The following is a 15,814-nucleotide window of genomic DNA, read 5'->3' as shown; positions in this document are numbered from 1 at the left end:
TACTTTGTCGCAACCTGATTATTCTGTAGTAAACTTATTACAGTTGATTCACCATTATGGTTTGGTCTCGGGTTTTAAGATTAATGTAAATAAGACTAAAATTTTACCTAAAAATTTGTCGAGTCAGGAGAAGCAGATTTTGGTTAACTCGACGGGTTTTGAGATTGTTAATAAGGTAAAATATTTGGGGTGATGCTGTCTGTTTCTAATGCAAAACTATTTAAAAATAATTATGAAAGGTTGTGGGTCGGGGTACAGAAAGACTTGAAGAATTGGGAAAAGCTGCAATTATCCCTCATGGGAAGAATTGCAGTGATAAAAATGAATATTCTACCCAAGTTTCTTTTTTTGTTTCAAATGTTACCAATTTTGAAAAATGAGATTAATTTAAATGAGTGGCAGAAGGGTCTCAATAAATTTATTTGGGCAGGGAAAAAACCAAGGGTTAAGTTCAAAATTATGCAAGACTTCCGTGAGAGGGGCGGACTCAAGGTACCAAATTTGAAATTATATTATGATGCGGTGGTTTTAACATTAATTAGTGACTGGGTAAATTTGACAAATTCTGAGATACTTTATCTAGAGGGATGGGATTTACTTTATGGGTGGCATGCCTATTTAATATTTAATAAAAAATAGATTGGGCTTTTAAATCTCATATTTTAAGAATTTCTTTACTTAGGATTTGGAGAAAATATTATAAAAGTGATTTTAAAGTACCATTATGGGCTATACCTTGGCATGCGATAGAAGGAATAAAAAGAGGGGTTAAAATGGATATGGTGTCTTACAGACAGTTACTTAAATGGGATGGACAAAACTGGCAATTAAAATCACGGGAAGAATTAGCACAAGAAAATTTTACTTATTCTTGGTTCCAATATAGGCAACTACTAGATAGATGGAAGATGGATTGTAAGGTGGGTTTTCTTAGAGAAGATGAAAATCTTATTAAGCAACTGAGGGATCAAAGACAAACCCACATTAAGAGAATTTATGGGGTTTTAGTTGAATTGGACTCAGAAACGGAACTAATTAAAGATTGTATGATTAGATGGGCGCAGAACTTTGGTGAGCCAGTTTCATTGGACACCTGGGAAACTATTTGGGTGAGAAATGTCAAATTTACTCAAGCACAGAATCTAAGGGAGAATTTTTATAAAATGTTTTATAGATGGCACCTTGATCCACAAAAAATGTCTTACATGTACCCTGACGTGCAACCTAAATGTTGGAGATGTGGTTATAAGGAGGCTTCCTATTATCATATTTGGTGGTCATGTAGAGAGATAAAAGCATTTTGGATCAAAATATGGTGGAATATCCAGAGAATTTTTAGAAGGAGGGTAAAATTTACTCCGCAATTATTTTTGTTAGGTATTGTTACAGATTGTGATACAAAGGAGGTTGTATTGATGTTAAACTTGATCACAGCCGCGAGGCTGTTAATTGGACAATATTGGAAGAAGGAATCTTTGCCTACATTGCAGGAATGGTTTTTTAAAGTAGCTTATCTGGCAGAAATGGCAAAGATTTCGGCTTTCTTAAAGCAACAAACGCAAGAGAAGTTTTTTGCTATCTGGGACAAATGGATAAAATTTATACAATTTAGATTGGGTATACAAAAATATTATATAGCTTTTTCATAAGTTTTATTTTTATATATATTATAGATATCTTTTTTATATATATAAATATAAAGTTTTTAATTTAATTTTTATTTTTATTTTTATTTTTTTTTTTTTTTTATTATTATTTCTTAAGCCTATATTCTGCTCTGGGAAGCTCAGGGGGGGGGAAGGGAGGGTTTTTGGGAGGGGTGTGGGGTGGGGGGTTTTTTTTATATGTATTGTTTAATTTTTTTTTCTTTTGTATATGTTGTTTTTTGTTCTGTATTGTTCTTGTTTTTTTTTGTAAAATTTATAAAACTTTTAATAAAAAAAAAAAAAAAAAAAAAAAAAAAAAAGATAACCTTACTAATTTGTTTATACTAAAAAGATACTAAAAACTAACAGAAATTAATAATTAAGGTAAAAAAGGAAAGAAAACAAAGCCAAAACTGCAAGAGAGAGAGAGACAGAGACAGACAGAGAGAGACTACAAAAATAAATTTAATGTCTTCCAATGTTTTTTTTTATATAATGGAATGACTTGAGAAACTCAAGAAACATAGTACATAAAGAAAATAAAGTATTACACAATGTTGCACTGAGAAGTTGGGTACAGAAAAAAATACAAAGATTATGAAACAAAAGAATAGTATTTATTGTTTAAAATATTAAAACACTGGATGAAAATTCCAGACAAGGAAATAGGTGATTATAGAAGAATACCTGACCGATCCTACTTGTTGCAAGATCTGGATTTATTAACATAAGTTCCTGGCTTCTTTGCCATAACACAAACCTTCCCTAAGTTTCTTTTTTCAATTATTGTCTCAATTTTTTACCTGAAGTTTGAACATAACTGCAAATACAAATAAAAGCAATTTATGTGATTTACCTTGCCTGTATATTTATACATTATACTATCTGATCAGGGAGAATGGACTTTCAGAAGTAATACTCTGTATTGGTGATATACTGTATTCTCCCAAGAAGGCTATGCTGAATTTCTCAGAAACTCCAGATTAGCTTGCTCCTTTTTCAGATATCAGCTTGCCTTCAGAAGAAGCCACACGAAATATTTTCAAGAAAAAATATTTTTTTAAATCTGTTCTAAATTCAGAAAGTTCCAAGGACTATTTTTTCATGAGACCCACTGTTTGTTTCCCTTCTCTGTAATGGCAGCTGTTTTAATGGAATGTAAAAATGTTATCCTCCAATAGATCCCAGATAAGTTCATTTCTATCCCCAAGTTACAACAGTCGTTCAGAATGGTAATTATTTTTGCTCTTAAGAATAATTATTCTTAATCAGTTTTTTAAAAAGATGGAAATTTGTCCTGTTTATTCACCTCTATGAACATCAATAATTCTGTGTTGTAGTCATAATCTTTCTGCCTCATATTAGAGGAAAGCAAGATTATTTCTTTTATTGAAAACTGATACACCCTGATTGTAGAAAAAGGGGCTAAGAATTAGCAGGTAACCTAATAGTTCACTGAAGGTAAGTTTCAGAAATAGAATAATATCCTTCTCTGAAGGCACTTCTTTTTCAGTTTTTGGCATGCTGGCCATTTCTTTTGGCAGGTAAATTTCATTTCAGTAATTCAAAATAATTACCAAATGCTTCCTCAATGTGAGCGGATTGTTAGGAAATGGCTGGGGAGTGTTTTCAGTGGGAGAGGCCACAAGAACTTCAGTGATAGCACCCTTTCCACCCAGGTAAAGAGAAAGAATTGATTTAGACAAGGTTCCACATGTATGAGCTCAGTTGCATTCTGTTGACTAAGTGGGAAAGATGCAGAGAATCTGTAAGATTAATAAGAATGGGGGAGGAAGGGCAGGGCTGATGACATCCTACAGGATGGTGCAGCAGCATGGATGGTATTATAATACATTTATGCAACAGGAAGAAATGCTGGCTCCATTCAGCCATGATACCAGGGAGAGCCCATCTAGATGTGGATATATACTCCCAGGAGAACTAGATCTAATTGGCTGCATGAAACAATTCCATTTTGTTCTATCCAATTAACCTCATCTTCACTTCTATTCCATCATCTTTAGCTCTGAGACTGGAACCGTCATGTGTTCTGTGAAGCATCAGATACACTAATATATGTATGGCTGTGGCTGCATGATAAACCTAGAGTTTTTGGCAAGGATAGAGGCAAAGCACTTTGGGGTACATATTTCTAAAGATGTTAGTCTGCTAAATGTATATTGTTTGCCTCCATAAATGTTTAACATATACCTGCAAAAGGACAAATATCTAAAATGCTATAAGTTTTCAGTGCTTCTGCTCTTCACTGCAGCCATCTGTGGCTTGTTTGTTCTTTCCTTCACGAAGGGATGAAAGTGGTGAAATCCATCAGGAGCACAAGTCCATTGATTTTAGTACTATAGGATAGTCCAGCACACACTATATAGCAAAGACCTCTGACCATGGTATTTTAAGAAGGCCTGCTGAGATCTCGTCCTCCCCAAAAGAAGGTCCTAGCATGTACTTTGTAATATGGATAATGTGATTATGTTAAGTAATCAATTGCGTAACAGACTTTATTATAACTAGATCAAGTCAGAAATTTTCTGGAAATACAAGAAAGTCCCAATTTAGTTTCCTGATTGATATGTAACCTAACTTTTCTACGTAAGAATTAAAATTCTGGTTAATCCCTTTCAGTTACAACTCAAAGAAAAATATAACTTTTTCCAAGCTGTACATTGCACATGGCTTTTTCATAGGTGATATTTTCAGTGTTTACTAATGTCAACATGCATATAATGACTACTCAAACATGTCTGTGGGAAAGGTTTATCTAGTTATGACTCCTATATTAGAAAGAAATTCAGCTCCCCACCTATGTATCGGTTCAATTCTTGTTTATCAAGGAATGTTACTTGATGGGATTTAAAAAGCAGGCCTTTTCTGTTGCAGTGCCTGTTTTTCTGGAACATTATAATCCCAAAATTCAGCAAGCCAGCATTTGAGAAAGACTTTGGCTATTTTCCTGGGTTTGGGGATTGGGAGGTCAATGAAGCCCATAAGATGGATGTTATTTGTAGTGATTGTTGTTGACCTCAGCTGCTACTATATGTACATGTATAATTATTGTTATTGTTTTTCCAAAATTTAGCTTTAAATCAACTGCCCAGAGTTATTAACGGGCAACCATATACATTGAAATAAGTGAACGGATAAATAAACATCTGTTACCAGCAGCTTGGATGATAATGATGATGTTACATTCGGCAGTTGCCTTTTCACACAATACCACCAGCAGATGGTGCTCACACAAAATGAAACCCATTTTTTATTTTGCAAATTTGAAGAAATGAATCCTGATGTCTTTCATGATTTTCTTACATTCTGGGCATATGCTGTTACAAAAAAATTAAAATCTCTTGAAAGCGTATATTGTTATAATTGACCAATGTGTGAGTACTTGGATATCATGGTATGATATTAAGACCTTAGGTTTCTTAAAATCTGCATTAGGAATTAAAAAAAATAAACGTTGGTGAGAATATTACTTTTTTAAATGCAGATAGTGACAGAATGAATTAACCAAAGAGAAAGCACTCAGTACAAAAAGATTTCATAATTAGTATTATTTCAAACAAGAATATGGTTAAGCATAATATTTAGGCTCTAGTCTTTCCTCTGGTTCCATAAAACATGAAAGAAATGTTAATGGAACTTCTCATCAATGACTCAGTGTCCAGGTTCCCTTATTAGGTTTAAGGGTTTAAGCAAGAACTTCAGTTTAAATGTGGTAAACGTAGCAATTTTACAATTTTTACAAACAGGATGGATGGCTTTTGCGGCATGAAAAAAAAAAAAAACCAGTGAGTAATTTCATTGGGAAATATAAAATGTAGAAATTAAATTGTTTCTAATATATATTTTGAGTCATGCTTAAACATGATACTTACTTTGGAAAATATCTCACTTTTCCAGATTATATATTATTTGTTTGTTTGTTTATCATATTTATATACAGTAGCTGCCCATCTGAAAGGGATTGATTCTGGGCAGAGTGCAACACTTAACTAAAATAAATAAATACATTTTTAAAAAGCACACTTAAAACTATTAAAAGGTACACAAAAGAAGAAACGAAGATATTAACTACAGTAAGGGAGCCACTGCAAAATCTCCCCAGTCTCTGGACCCCCAGGCTTAGTAGCATATCCAGGTCTTGAGGGACTTAAGTGAACACAAAATGTGATTAATATTAATAAAGTTATGTTAGAATTCTCTTTAAAATAAAACACTTGTTATCCTGTGTTTTACCAAGTCAATTTTATGAATTGATAAAGAAGCAAGCACACCAATGCATTACTTCATTCATTTGACAAACTACAGTTCTATAAATGTGATTGTTTTGAATGGATGATGAAAACAAGGCTCTGTATAATACAGGATGTAACAAAAGTCAGGTTCCATTGACAATTTGTTATATTAATTCCATTAATTTTTTGAATTGGCTGCTATTTCCTTATAAACACTTTTTTATCATTTGATGCATGACCTAGAATATTCCTAAACGTATAGGACTACAATCTCATTTCCCCCAGCTGAAATAGATACGGGAGCTGTAGGCAACAGAACTGAGGGGCACCAAGTTGGGGACCTGGGTTTGGAGATGAGACAAGATCCAGATTCAGCCCCAAAATTCTCTGGGTAATGATCAGCTAGCTTTCCCCTCCCTTCTCATACCAAAAAGGACTGATAGGTGGCTGAAGTATTGAGAACTGTTTTAAGTGGATGAAATATCGAACACTCATTTATTCTAGCAGTTAGAAAACGGAGGACACAAAATAGATTTTTCTGAAACTTTATTCTGATGGCGATAAGCTGCTATACCAAGAGAACCTTGGTGAAATTCAAAGAAGTAGCAAGAGGAAGATTATTTCTGGGAAGATGATAGAACCAAAGTAACTTTGTCATGAATTGGCTATATATATATATATACTGGGCAATATGCAACATGTGTGAGATTAGCATTTTTATTACATTTTGTGAGGAAAAATTACAAATGTATAGACTAATTACAATCACTTATGTACATAAAAAGATTGAAGTTGAAATTGACGTTGCAATTATTTGAAAGCATTTATATCGATACTAATTACTTGCTGATTTCTAAAATCAAGACTTAAGAACTAACTAGCCCATTTTTCTGGTCACTTGGCAGCCTTAATGATATATTCCAATATCATTATTTACCATTCCCAGTCAATTGTTCCTCAATAGAGGATATTATATAAAACCACAGTAAAATAACATTTGTTTGAAATACTACAGAAGTTATATAATAACCAGACATTACAAACTCCTTCAATAGAAATCACTTATTCAAGGAAAATTGGCAAAATCATACAAATTAAAACAAGAATCAGTGAATTGTCATTTAAAAAACGGTTGATCAGTAACTAATAGGTTTGAAGAAAGATGCACAGTGATTTTTGGAAAATTGCACTCTACTGATTTCATAAGAAATCTATCGGTGAAATGTTTATCATATATAAAATCATATTTATTTATTTATTTATTAAATTCACTTAGTGGGTGACTCTAAGCGGCTATGCATATTTATGTTGCTTTCCTGTTTGGATTGTAAGAAAAGGAATAGATTCCAAGCAATGCATAGAGAGAAAGAGAAGCTCCAGGAATTGGATGTGAACCTTGGGGGAAGGGAGAGCAAGGACTGGCTTAAATGGGGCCTATGGACCAGATTGAAGCAAGAGATCCTCTCAGTGGCAAAGCAGATCATCTACAAGATTTGTAAACCACTGAGATTAAAGGACAAAAGTCAGAATTAATCGCCAACAAATATCATGAGATCAATGAGGGCCAGAAATGATCACCAAATGGTGTCCAACATTGGTGTTGGAAGTGCTTTTAGCTATATCATGTAGCTAAGTTTAAGTATAGCTCTTTCTCCCTCTCTCCTCTCTATATTTCTCCCTGTAAATTCATATTTTGTGAAACTGAACAGTTGATAATGGCTGATTCTGATTATTTCCTAAATTGTTTTTTAAATCCTAAATTAAAAAAATATTTCCTAAATTTAAACAAATCTGTCCCCAGCCATATCCATTTGGATGATCTATATTATACACAAAGAAATTATGTGACTTATACTTAAAACTGTATTACTCTTCCTCCATCTCTTATGAATCAACTTCATGTTTTCTGTTGGTGAGATAGAGATATCTGCAAAATGTGAAACTGAAGCAACATTTTTATGCTTGTTGTTTTGTAAAAAAAGAATGAAGTTTAGAACAAGGATCTATTCATAGTACAACCAGATTTTTGAAGTGGAAAAACTATACTGGGGTAGATCATAGCCTACAAATACCTCCATTTTTTTACTGTTTAGGTTAGAACAGCTGCCTTTCCCAACATGGTGCCTTCAGATAACAATTACTCTTCAGATAACAATTACTTCTACTACACAGTAAGCACATATTGGTCAGGAATTGCTGGAAGATGTCATCCAACACATTAGTGTGGCACCAATTCAAGGGAGGCAATAACAGAAGTTGTAGATTTTATCTCTTTGCTTTTGAAAAGTTTGTCCAACTGTTGTTTCTTTAGTACTTTTGAAGGGACAGCACAATGTCTCTAAAATAGGCTGACTATCTTGTTATTAAGATTTCACTTCAGGGATATGATTAGTAGGTTGTTCGACAGCATGCTCATTTTCCCATATACAACATGATTTATAATTTTCTACTACTTTGGCCTGCAAGTAGACTTTGTCCCTTTTCTGCCAGAGATCAGTGGCAATGTAGATATTGTAAGGGTCATTGGAATGTTCCAGCTTTTTGGAGCGTATATAGCTGATCATGACCCCAAAGGTGATGAATCCAAAAAATCCAAGCAGGAGAAGTATAAACACTACTTCCAGATGGTCACTAGAATCAATGAAGGGTGCAGGCGTGGGGTGGTTTTTCTTCTCTATGTAGTCTTCTAGCAATTTTGAGAGGAACAAGGTTAAGTCTGTGTTGTTGGACAGCATTGCCATTGTGTCATGAAGGATGCAGCTGTTTCTACAAGATCTAGAGAAGTTTGAAAAAAGATAGTTAAAAAGAATGCATGAAAATTATAGTATATATTTAATACTGTCTTCAGACTGACTTTCTTTTATAAAAATGATATAAGTATAATACACTTTAAAAATTTGGGATTGGTTCTTGAACTGTGTAGCTTCAGATCTTTATTTCATCTGAATGAATCTTATGAACCATGGGCCAAACATCCACCTCCCAATATTGTCATTATTTGTACCGAAAGATATTTCATGTAAAAAAAATAATGAAACATTTGATAATATGCTTAACAATAGAGACAAAATAAATCCAATGACATATATTGCCTTGCTTCTCAGTATCTACTGTACTTTAGTGGTTATTATAATTATAATTTATGTGCCATGGTGGCACAGTGGTTAGAATGCAGTACTGCACACTAATTCTACTGACTGCCAGCAGTTCGATTCTCATCTGCTCAAGGTTTACTCAGCCTTCCATTCTTCTGAGGTGGCTAAAATGAGGACTCATATTGTTGGGGGCAATACGGTGACTCTGTAAACTGCTCAGAGAGGACTGTAAAGAACTATGAAGCGGTATATAAGTGCTATTGCTACTGTTATTACCTTCTAACTCATACTTTTCATAAGAATATGATAAGCATTTCCCTCATCAATATTGGTACGCTAAAATTATTCGGCTTCATTATGTGTTAGATAAAAAAAGGGAAACCAATAATAGAGAGATTGCTATCTTCCCTGGTTGTTTAGGCATTTCCTAAATTTTAGTTAAGCTACATGATACCCATTTTGTAACACTGAATAACTGATGATTGGATTTGGTTTTAAATTCAAAGCAAGACTCTTGTAGGAAGAGATATGAAAGATTAACACCATTTCCTTTTTATGAATTAACTTCTCAGGTATGAAAATTAGAAGCATGAGAATGAAATGACTTCATTCAATAGGCAGATAATGTGTGCTGTAGGCAGATAATTTTAATGTGGATTAGGAGTTCTAGTGGGGAAAATGAACAGTGGATTGCTCTGCTGGCTCCACCCTTCATTCTCAATACCCATATAATTAATTTCTGAATAGAGCTGTAGGGATAGTTCTTTATGCAGTTGGAGACCATGGAGTCATGCAGAGTATCTGGTCAGGTCTGATATGATTGTGCACCTATTTCCAGGCCTCTGCTGATAATCCAGGCTTCCAAGTGTGCTTAATTTCCCCAAAATGTAGTGTGTCTAAAACATTCAGAAATTTGGTGACTACTGCATTAACATACTAACAACAAGTAAGAACCACAAAAACTGACCCACAGTGTTTCAGAAACATGGAATTTCTGGGACTTTTTGTTTCAGATGAAGATGATGATTATGTTTGGTGATACAGGTGGGATATTGCAGTTGCCCCATCTGTATAAGTGGAGAGGCTCCTCTTATGAATACAAAGCTACCTAATACCTTATGAAGCATACGGGTGCTGCATAATTTTATGTCTTTTTCTCATGCTTAGTATAGTCTTCTGAGTCTACACTGCCATTTTTTATTGTTTTATATTACATTTGTGGCACATTTTGGGTTTTCTTTGTTTTTGTTTATGATATCCTGGAATTGTAGGATGAGATAGTGATTAAGAATTACTTTTTACTGCAAAAAATAGATTTCAGAATTTTTTGTTTATTTTCATGTGACTATTATTCTTTAATTTTTCAGGACATGTTTAATGGAAATTTCCTCTGCGCCTGCCCAATCTTTTCTAGAAAATTATAGTGCTAATACAAAACAAATATATCCTACTTCTAGATCAGATGTCCAAATATTTGGCCATGCCTCTATCTCACCTAATCATGGCACAAACACGATATTCCAGGGGGTGCAAAAACTTGGGTTTTCAAAATTATAGTGTATATGCATAATTCATTGCCGTTATTTTGAACTTTTGTAAGGGGTGCGAGAATATATCAGAAGCGTTCAAGGGGTGCGGGGTGTAGAAAGGGTTGGGAACCACTGCTTTAAGATATCCTAAACTATCCCAATGTTAAAAAAAATATTCCCTTTTATTCTAAACCATCCAAAAGCAGCCTGAAGGACTGTATGTAATATAGCAGACTTAGCCAAAATCAATGTAATCTGCTGGGAGCTGTAGTTAAGTGAAATCTGGAAGGCCACAGTAGTTCTTGTTTGTGCTGAATGATATTTGTTCGTTAAAAAATGTTCTTTTGTTAGTGTAAATAATTGGGTTGGATTCAGACCTGCAACTGATTCTGTCATTGGTTTCAGTTTCTAAAAAAATTGCTCAGATCTGCATGCCATATGTATACCTGATTGCTTTTCAGTTGTAGTTCTTGGTTATTTTTTGTACTCTGTGTGTGTGTGTGTGTGTGTGTGTGTGTGTGCGCGCGCGCGTGCACGCGCGCATATGTGGGCTCATGAGCACAAGTGTGTTAAATTGATTAGGCTGGGGTTATTTTTCTGGGGAAGCTTTTTGTGTGAAGTTGCAGGAGAATAACAAGAGATATCAGCTTAGAATAGCCTTCCTCAATTTAGCACGTCCCAAATGTATTGGGATTATAACTCCCTAAATGTTTGGCTTAGTATGGCCTTTGCCTGCGAAACTTGGGGCGGGAGGAATAGTAAGCATATGTGGAGAACAAGACTTTGAGGAAGACAGAAGCACCTAATATCTATTCTACAGTATGCATGAGCACATGTAAGTTTGCAGGCTGCCCATACAATCACTCTTAGGTCTATATAATTACAACTGATTAGTGTCAAATTACTCCATCTTCCTTGAATGTTAACAGATGTATTGGATATGCTAACATTTTGGGAAAAGTGATCAGCTTTCCACTGAGAGGAGGCATGCCACAAAAATCTTATTTCTGCCCCCCCTTTCCCCAAATAATATGCAATATGCACATTAAGAGCAGTTGTGGATCTTTACATCAAATGGTATTTAAAAGGATATGTATCTACCTATGTGGATTAAGAAAGAAAGAAAAAATGCCATATGGTCTTTTTAATATAAGGCTTCAGTCTCTACATACAATGTAATCTCATCTTTTTAAAAATATTTACAAACAAGTGGATATAATATTGTAAAGAATTACTATATCAGTGTGAACAGTTAAGAATTGTTTGTGACATTCCAATTTGTATGTATAATGTGTATTTTCAAAATTCTTCATAGCAATTCTACACATGCACTTGTGCACATGTATACACACACACAATATCTGAATTGTGAAGTTTCAGGCATGATGTCAACATTGTATGCAACCAATATAACAGTGGATGTAAAAGTTAAATCCTATAATTTAAAAGTTAAATCCTGTGGTTCACCTATAATTTCAGGTGCTGTGGAGCTTCAAAGCATAAATTCTTCCTCATGCTTCTCTCCTCAGCAGAAAATGTATTTTACAGTATGAAATGACTTCAGGACAAAATCAGTCAATGAATAAAAAGAATCAATCAAGTCAATGAAAAGAAGCACGGGCACTGCCTCAGGTGACCCAACAGAAAGCAAGATTTAAATCTCTGATTAGCAAGAAGCGAGGGCAGAAACAAACTGGGAAAACGTGCCAACTCACCAAGTTGTGCGAAGGAGGGAGCCTGCAGCCTGGATGCTGTGAGCCAGGCTCACACTCTGAGAATAGCTAGAAAGAAGCCTGAAGTTCGGCTGTTGGGACTCCTCCCAGCTTGTACGGCTGTACCTCCTGGGAGGGACCTAGTGACTGAGCTCACAGCCTCATGCTCTGAGCGCAGAGGAGGAGAAGGCAGCCTATAACCAGCTGGCAGAACAGCAACATGAGGTAGAGGAAGGTGACACAGGCTTCCAGGCAGAGAAGGAATGCTCAGGAGTACAAACAAGTAAGGAAATGGGCCATGTGCACAGAAGAGCCTGCTGTTCAGGTGGCATCATCAGCCAGTTCCCTGGACTGGTTTTCTTCATGTTATTCATTGTTTAATTTTGCCTGATTCTCAATGGGTTTTAATCCTACAATAGTTGTCCAGAATCCCTTATACTCGTAGACGGAGAGATAATTTTGTAGTTGTATTGATATGTGCTGCAACGGAAATTGGAAGCTGCTTCTTTCTACTGCAATTCCTTTTATTCTTTCTTTCTGCACTTTTGCTCCCCCCCCCTTTTTTTTCTTTACTGCTTTTACTCTATTAGTTTGTGCTACTTTTCATGTTCTTTGTAAAAATGTAATAAAAATTCATTAAAAAATAGATCCCCAGAATTGCAATTTGGGGGGGGGAATGATACAAATCACTTTAATCACTATATAAATCTATCAGTCAATCATCTGTAACACGAGGGTCAAAATAATTCTGACTTATATTACAGAACAAATAGGCAGGGGCAATTTAAAAAGCCAATGGTTCAGTTCTGTGGAGCTACTTTTTTAAAAAAAGAGAGAATGACTGGCCCAAAATCACCTGGCCATCTTTCATGTTTTAGGCAGGACTAAAACTTAGGACTCCCAGTTTATAGCCTGGTGCCTTAACCATCATTTTGCAGTGATGAGAACCAAGATAGACCAAGCAACTTTGTATTAGAAAGTTTGGGCAAAATCTCATCATTCTGCCTGCAGTTGCAAACTTGCATAAAGGTTGCATTAAAGCTCTCTTTCAGGACAAGAGACAAATTTGGCAAAGAGTGTGCAGTTTTCCATCACTTGATATGCTCCAGGTCTATTGGAGTTTAGTTCCCAGAATTCCCACCTAGCATGGACTCCAGAAGATGGTAGAGGTAGATAGTAGAGGACAGGAAGGCCCAGAGGAACGTTGTCCATGGGGTTGTGATGGGTCGGACACGACTTTGCAACTAACAATAATGCACATACCAGTTCTGAGCTGGGATGAATCCTTTCCTTCTGTCTTTATAAAACAACTCTCCCATCTTATTTGTTTCTCCTTTATCTTTCTGTCTTGTGAAAAATATAAAACAATTACCCTATCTGATCAGTTACCCCAATTAACTTGGGGGATTGGATTCTTGCTGCTAATGGCAGGAAGCCAGATAACACCATATTAAAACTTAAACGAGCCCACCACATTTTACCCTAGAATATTCTGAGTGTCTATCCAATCCAACAGTTAGTTTATGGTTCAGGGTGCTGTGCAAATTCTGAATACTGAGTTTATTAAATAAATTGTACCCAACTTGCCTTGGATAAATATGTCATGTGAACACACCCAGTTTGGACACCAGTACCATAGTCAATAGACCATGATCTGCTTGTATGTGTCTATTGGATTACTGGTTCTTGCTCAGTGCATTCCTTGAGAGAAAAAGATGCACATGAGGATATATATTGAAAGGAATGCATAGTGATATATATTTGTTTAGAGCAAAATATTGTTTATCATGGGGCAGAGTTTCACATGAAATAATGATATTTTGCATGGCATCTGAATTTACTCTCTCCAACTTCAATGTTTCTTCTCCAGAAGCTCCATAAAATCATTTTGGCAACATAATGGGTATTGCTTCTCCCAGAATGCTGCAGAATTGGGCCTTTTTAGAGCCATGACTCTGATAACTTTGAGTAGAAAGTTTTTACATTTTTAAAAGCAAGGACTTTTTTAAAGTTTAAAAGGAAAAAAAGTACTAGCATCCCCACAAACTCTCTACCTTCTATAATTATTAAGTAAACCTTCAGCTGAAAGCATTATTTGCAATCAGTTGCTCACCCCATTTTATATGTCTAGCTGGCATGAGTTTGTGTCTAGTTTTGTGTACTAGGTCATGTTCTTTTTTGTCCCTTTGATTTTATCTTCAAAACAAATTGCTGGTATTAGTGATTGATTTTGTGGGTAAGGAAGCAAAGGCAGCTATTTGCAGTATTGTATGTGATATGGGTGAAAATGCTTTGCTGGTACTCAGTGATACTTTCCAGATATTTACGCTTAATATTATAGAGTTACTAATGAAAGAGTTTCCAATGAAATCAAGTTAAATTAATTAAGATAAAAATAGAGAACAGAGAAAGAGTCTATTTATGAAGCATTGCAGAAAGAAGGAAAGTCAAATGAGAATGTTATGTCTAGGGAACCCTTATTTTTATGTATTATGAATATATTTTATTTGACAAAAATGAGTCAGTGCTTAATCGGTAACAGCGGAATGCTGACACATCATCTGTTTGGAAGTTCTACCATCTTTGGAAGGAAGATACGATTGTAACTGCTTAGGAACAAAAATAAAAGGTGTTTTCTGCAAATTCAGAGGTAGTCTTTTTATTTATTTAGGTGAAAACTAAATGCATTCAAACACTGTAAATTTGAAAATACTTAGATATTTTCTTGTGTGTATTTTAATATCTTTTGCTTTCTGGATCTATGCTTTAGATCTTCAGTTATTTGGCAGTACCTTGGCAACCAGGGAGAAGTAAAGCAGTACTTTTTCTCTTTTTTACAACCAAGAGTTTTGTCAGTATTTGGTGACTTTCTAGCAAAGGAAAGAGACTCAGTTTCAAAAACAGCTTGTATAATTAAACAGGCATAGATGCTAGCACTATCAACTTCCATTCATGACCATAAAAATGTTGGCTATCCACAGCTGAGGTATGCTCATTCTTTGGCCATTATAGGATCATTTCCACCAGAGGACTGCCTTGTTGGGACATAGCGGCTTAATGATTCATGGCATGATGAACACACTGATGTAGATTTCAGGGCACTGAAATCATATGGACTATAAACATATCTATATTCTGAAATGAATGAGTCAGCACTTGTGTAGCTTGAGGTATGGAGGATAAAGGAAAAACACAAACATGTATAGAACAGGTTTATCCAAACAAGCAAGCAGAAGCAAATTTGTACATTTGCCTCAAGTATGTAATTTAAATGAATGCATTTATTGGTTTAGGTGATTTTAGAGGTTGAGCCAATACAGACAAGTGAATGTTGCCAGGGCCAAATCTAAATTTGAACTAAAATGAAATCAAATGAAATTTATACAGTCGCTACCAATAGGCATGATTCCCCCCCCCCTTCTGTCACAAGAAAATTTCAGTGTCATGCTACTTTTGAAACGACTTTTGAAACCTGTATTCCCAGGTTGAACAATACTTGCCTGCTTTCATAAATAAAACTACAAGGAGTCAAATAATAATAATTTTATTATTTATTAAATTTATCTTCTTCTTTTCTCC

General features: G+C 35.0%; 2 protein-coding genes across 3 annotated transcripts in view; one reads left to right on the top strand and one right to left on the bottom strand.

Moving 5' to 3' along the window:
- Window positions 1–15,809, bottom strand: part of KCNE1 (potassium voltage-gated channel subfamily E regulatory subunit 1) — a 32,907-nt gene extending 17,098 nt beyond the window's left edge. Inside the window, exons 1-2 of one of the 2 annotated variants that reach the window (XM_039318628.1) lie at window positions 12,239–15,809; window positions 1,973–8,674 (exon numbers count right to left, since the gene is read on the bottom strand). In XM_039318628.1, the coding sequence (XP_039174562.1) occupies window positions 8,263–8,640 (378 nt within the window). In that variant the 5' untranslated portion in view covers window positions 8,641–8,674; window positions 12,239–15,809 and the 3' untranslated portion in view covers window positions 1,973–8,262. Of the gene's footprint in view, window positions 1–1,972; window positions 9,132–12,238 lie in introns of those variants that run through there. The other variant, XM_039318620.1, reaches the window with a different exon arrangement.
- SMIM11A (small integral membrane protein 11A) overlaps window positions 1–15,814 on the top strand; it is a 54,506-nt gene that overhangs the window by 38,238 nt on the left and 454 nt on the right. The window lies entirely within an intron of this gene.

This window comes from Crotalus tigris, unplaced genomic scaffold (genome assembly GCF_016545835.1).
Source record: "Crotalus tigris isolate CLP2741 ecotype Arizona unplaced genomic scaffold, ASM1654583v1 scf7180000017601.7605149639:7615979, whole genome shotgun sequence".
Lineage (NCBI taxonomy): Eukaryota > Metazoa > Chordata > Lepidosauria > Squamata > Viperidae > Crotalus > Crotalus tigris.
This window is presented reverse-complemented; position numbering and strand designations above follow the sequence as displayed.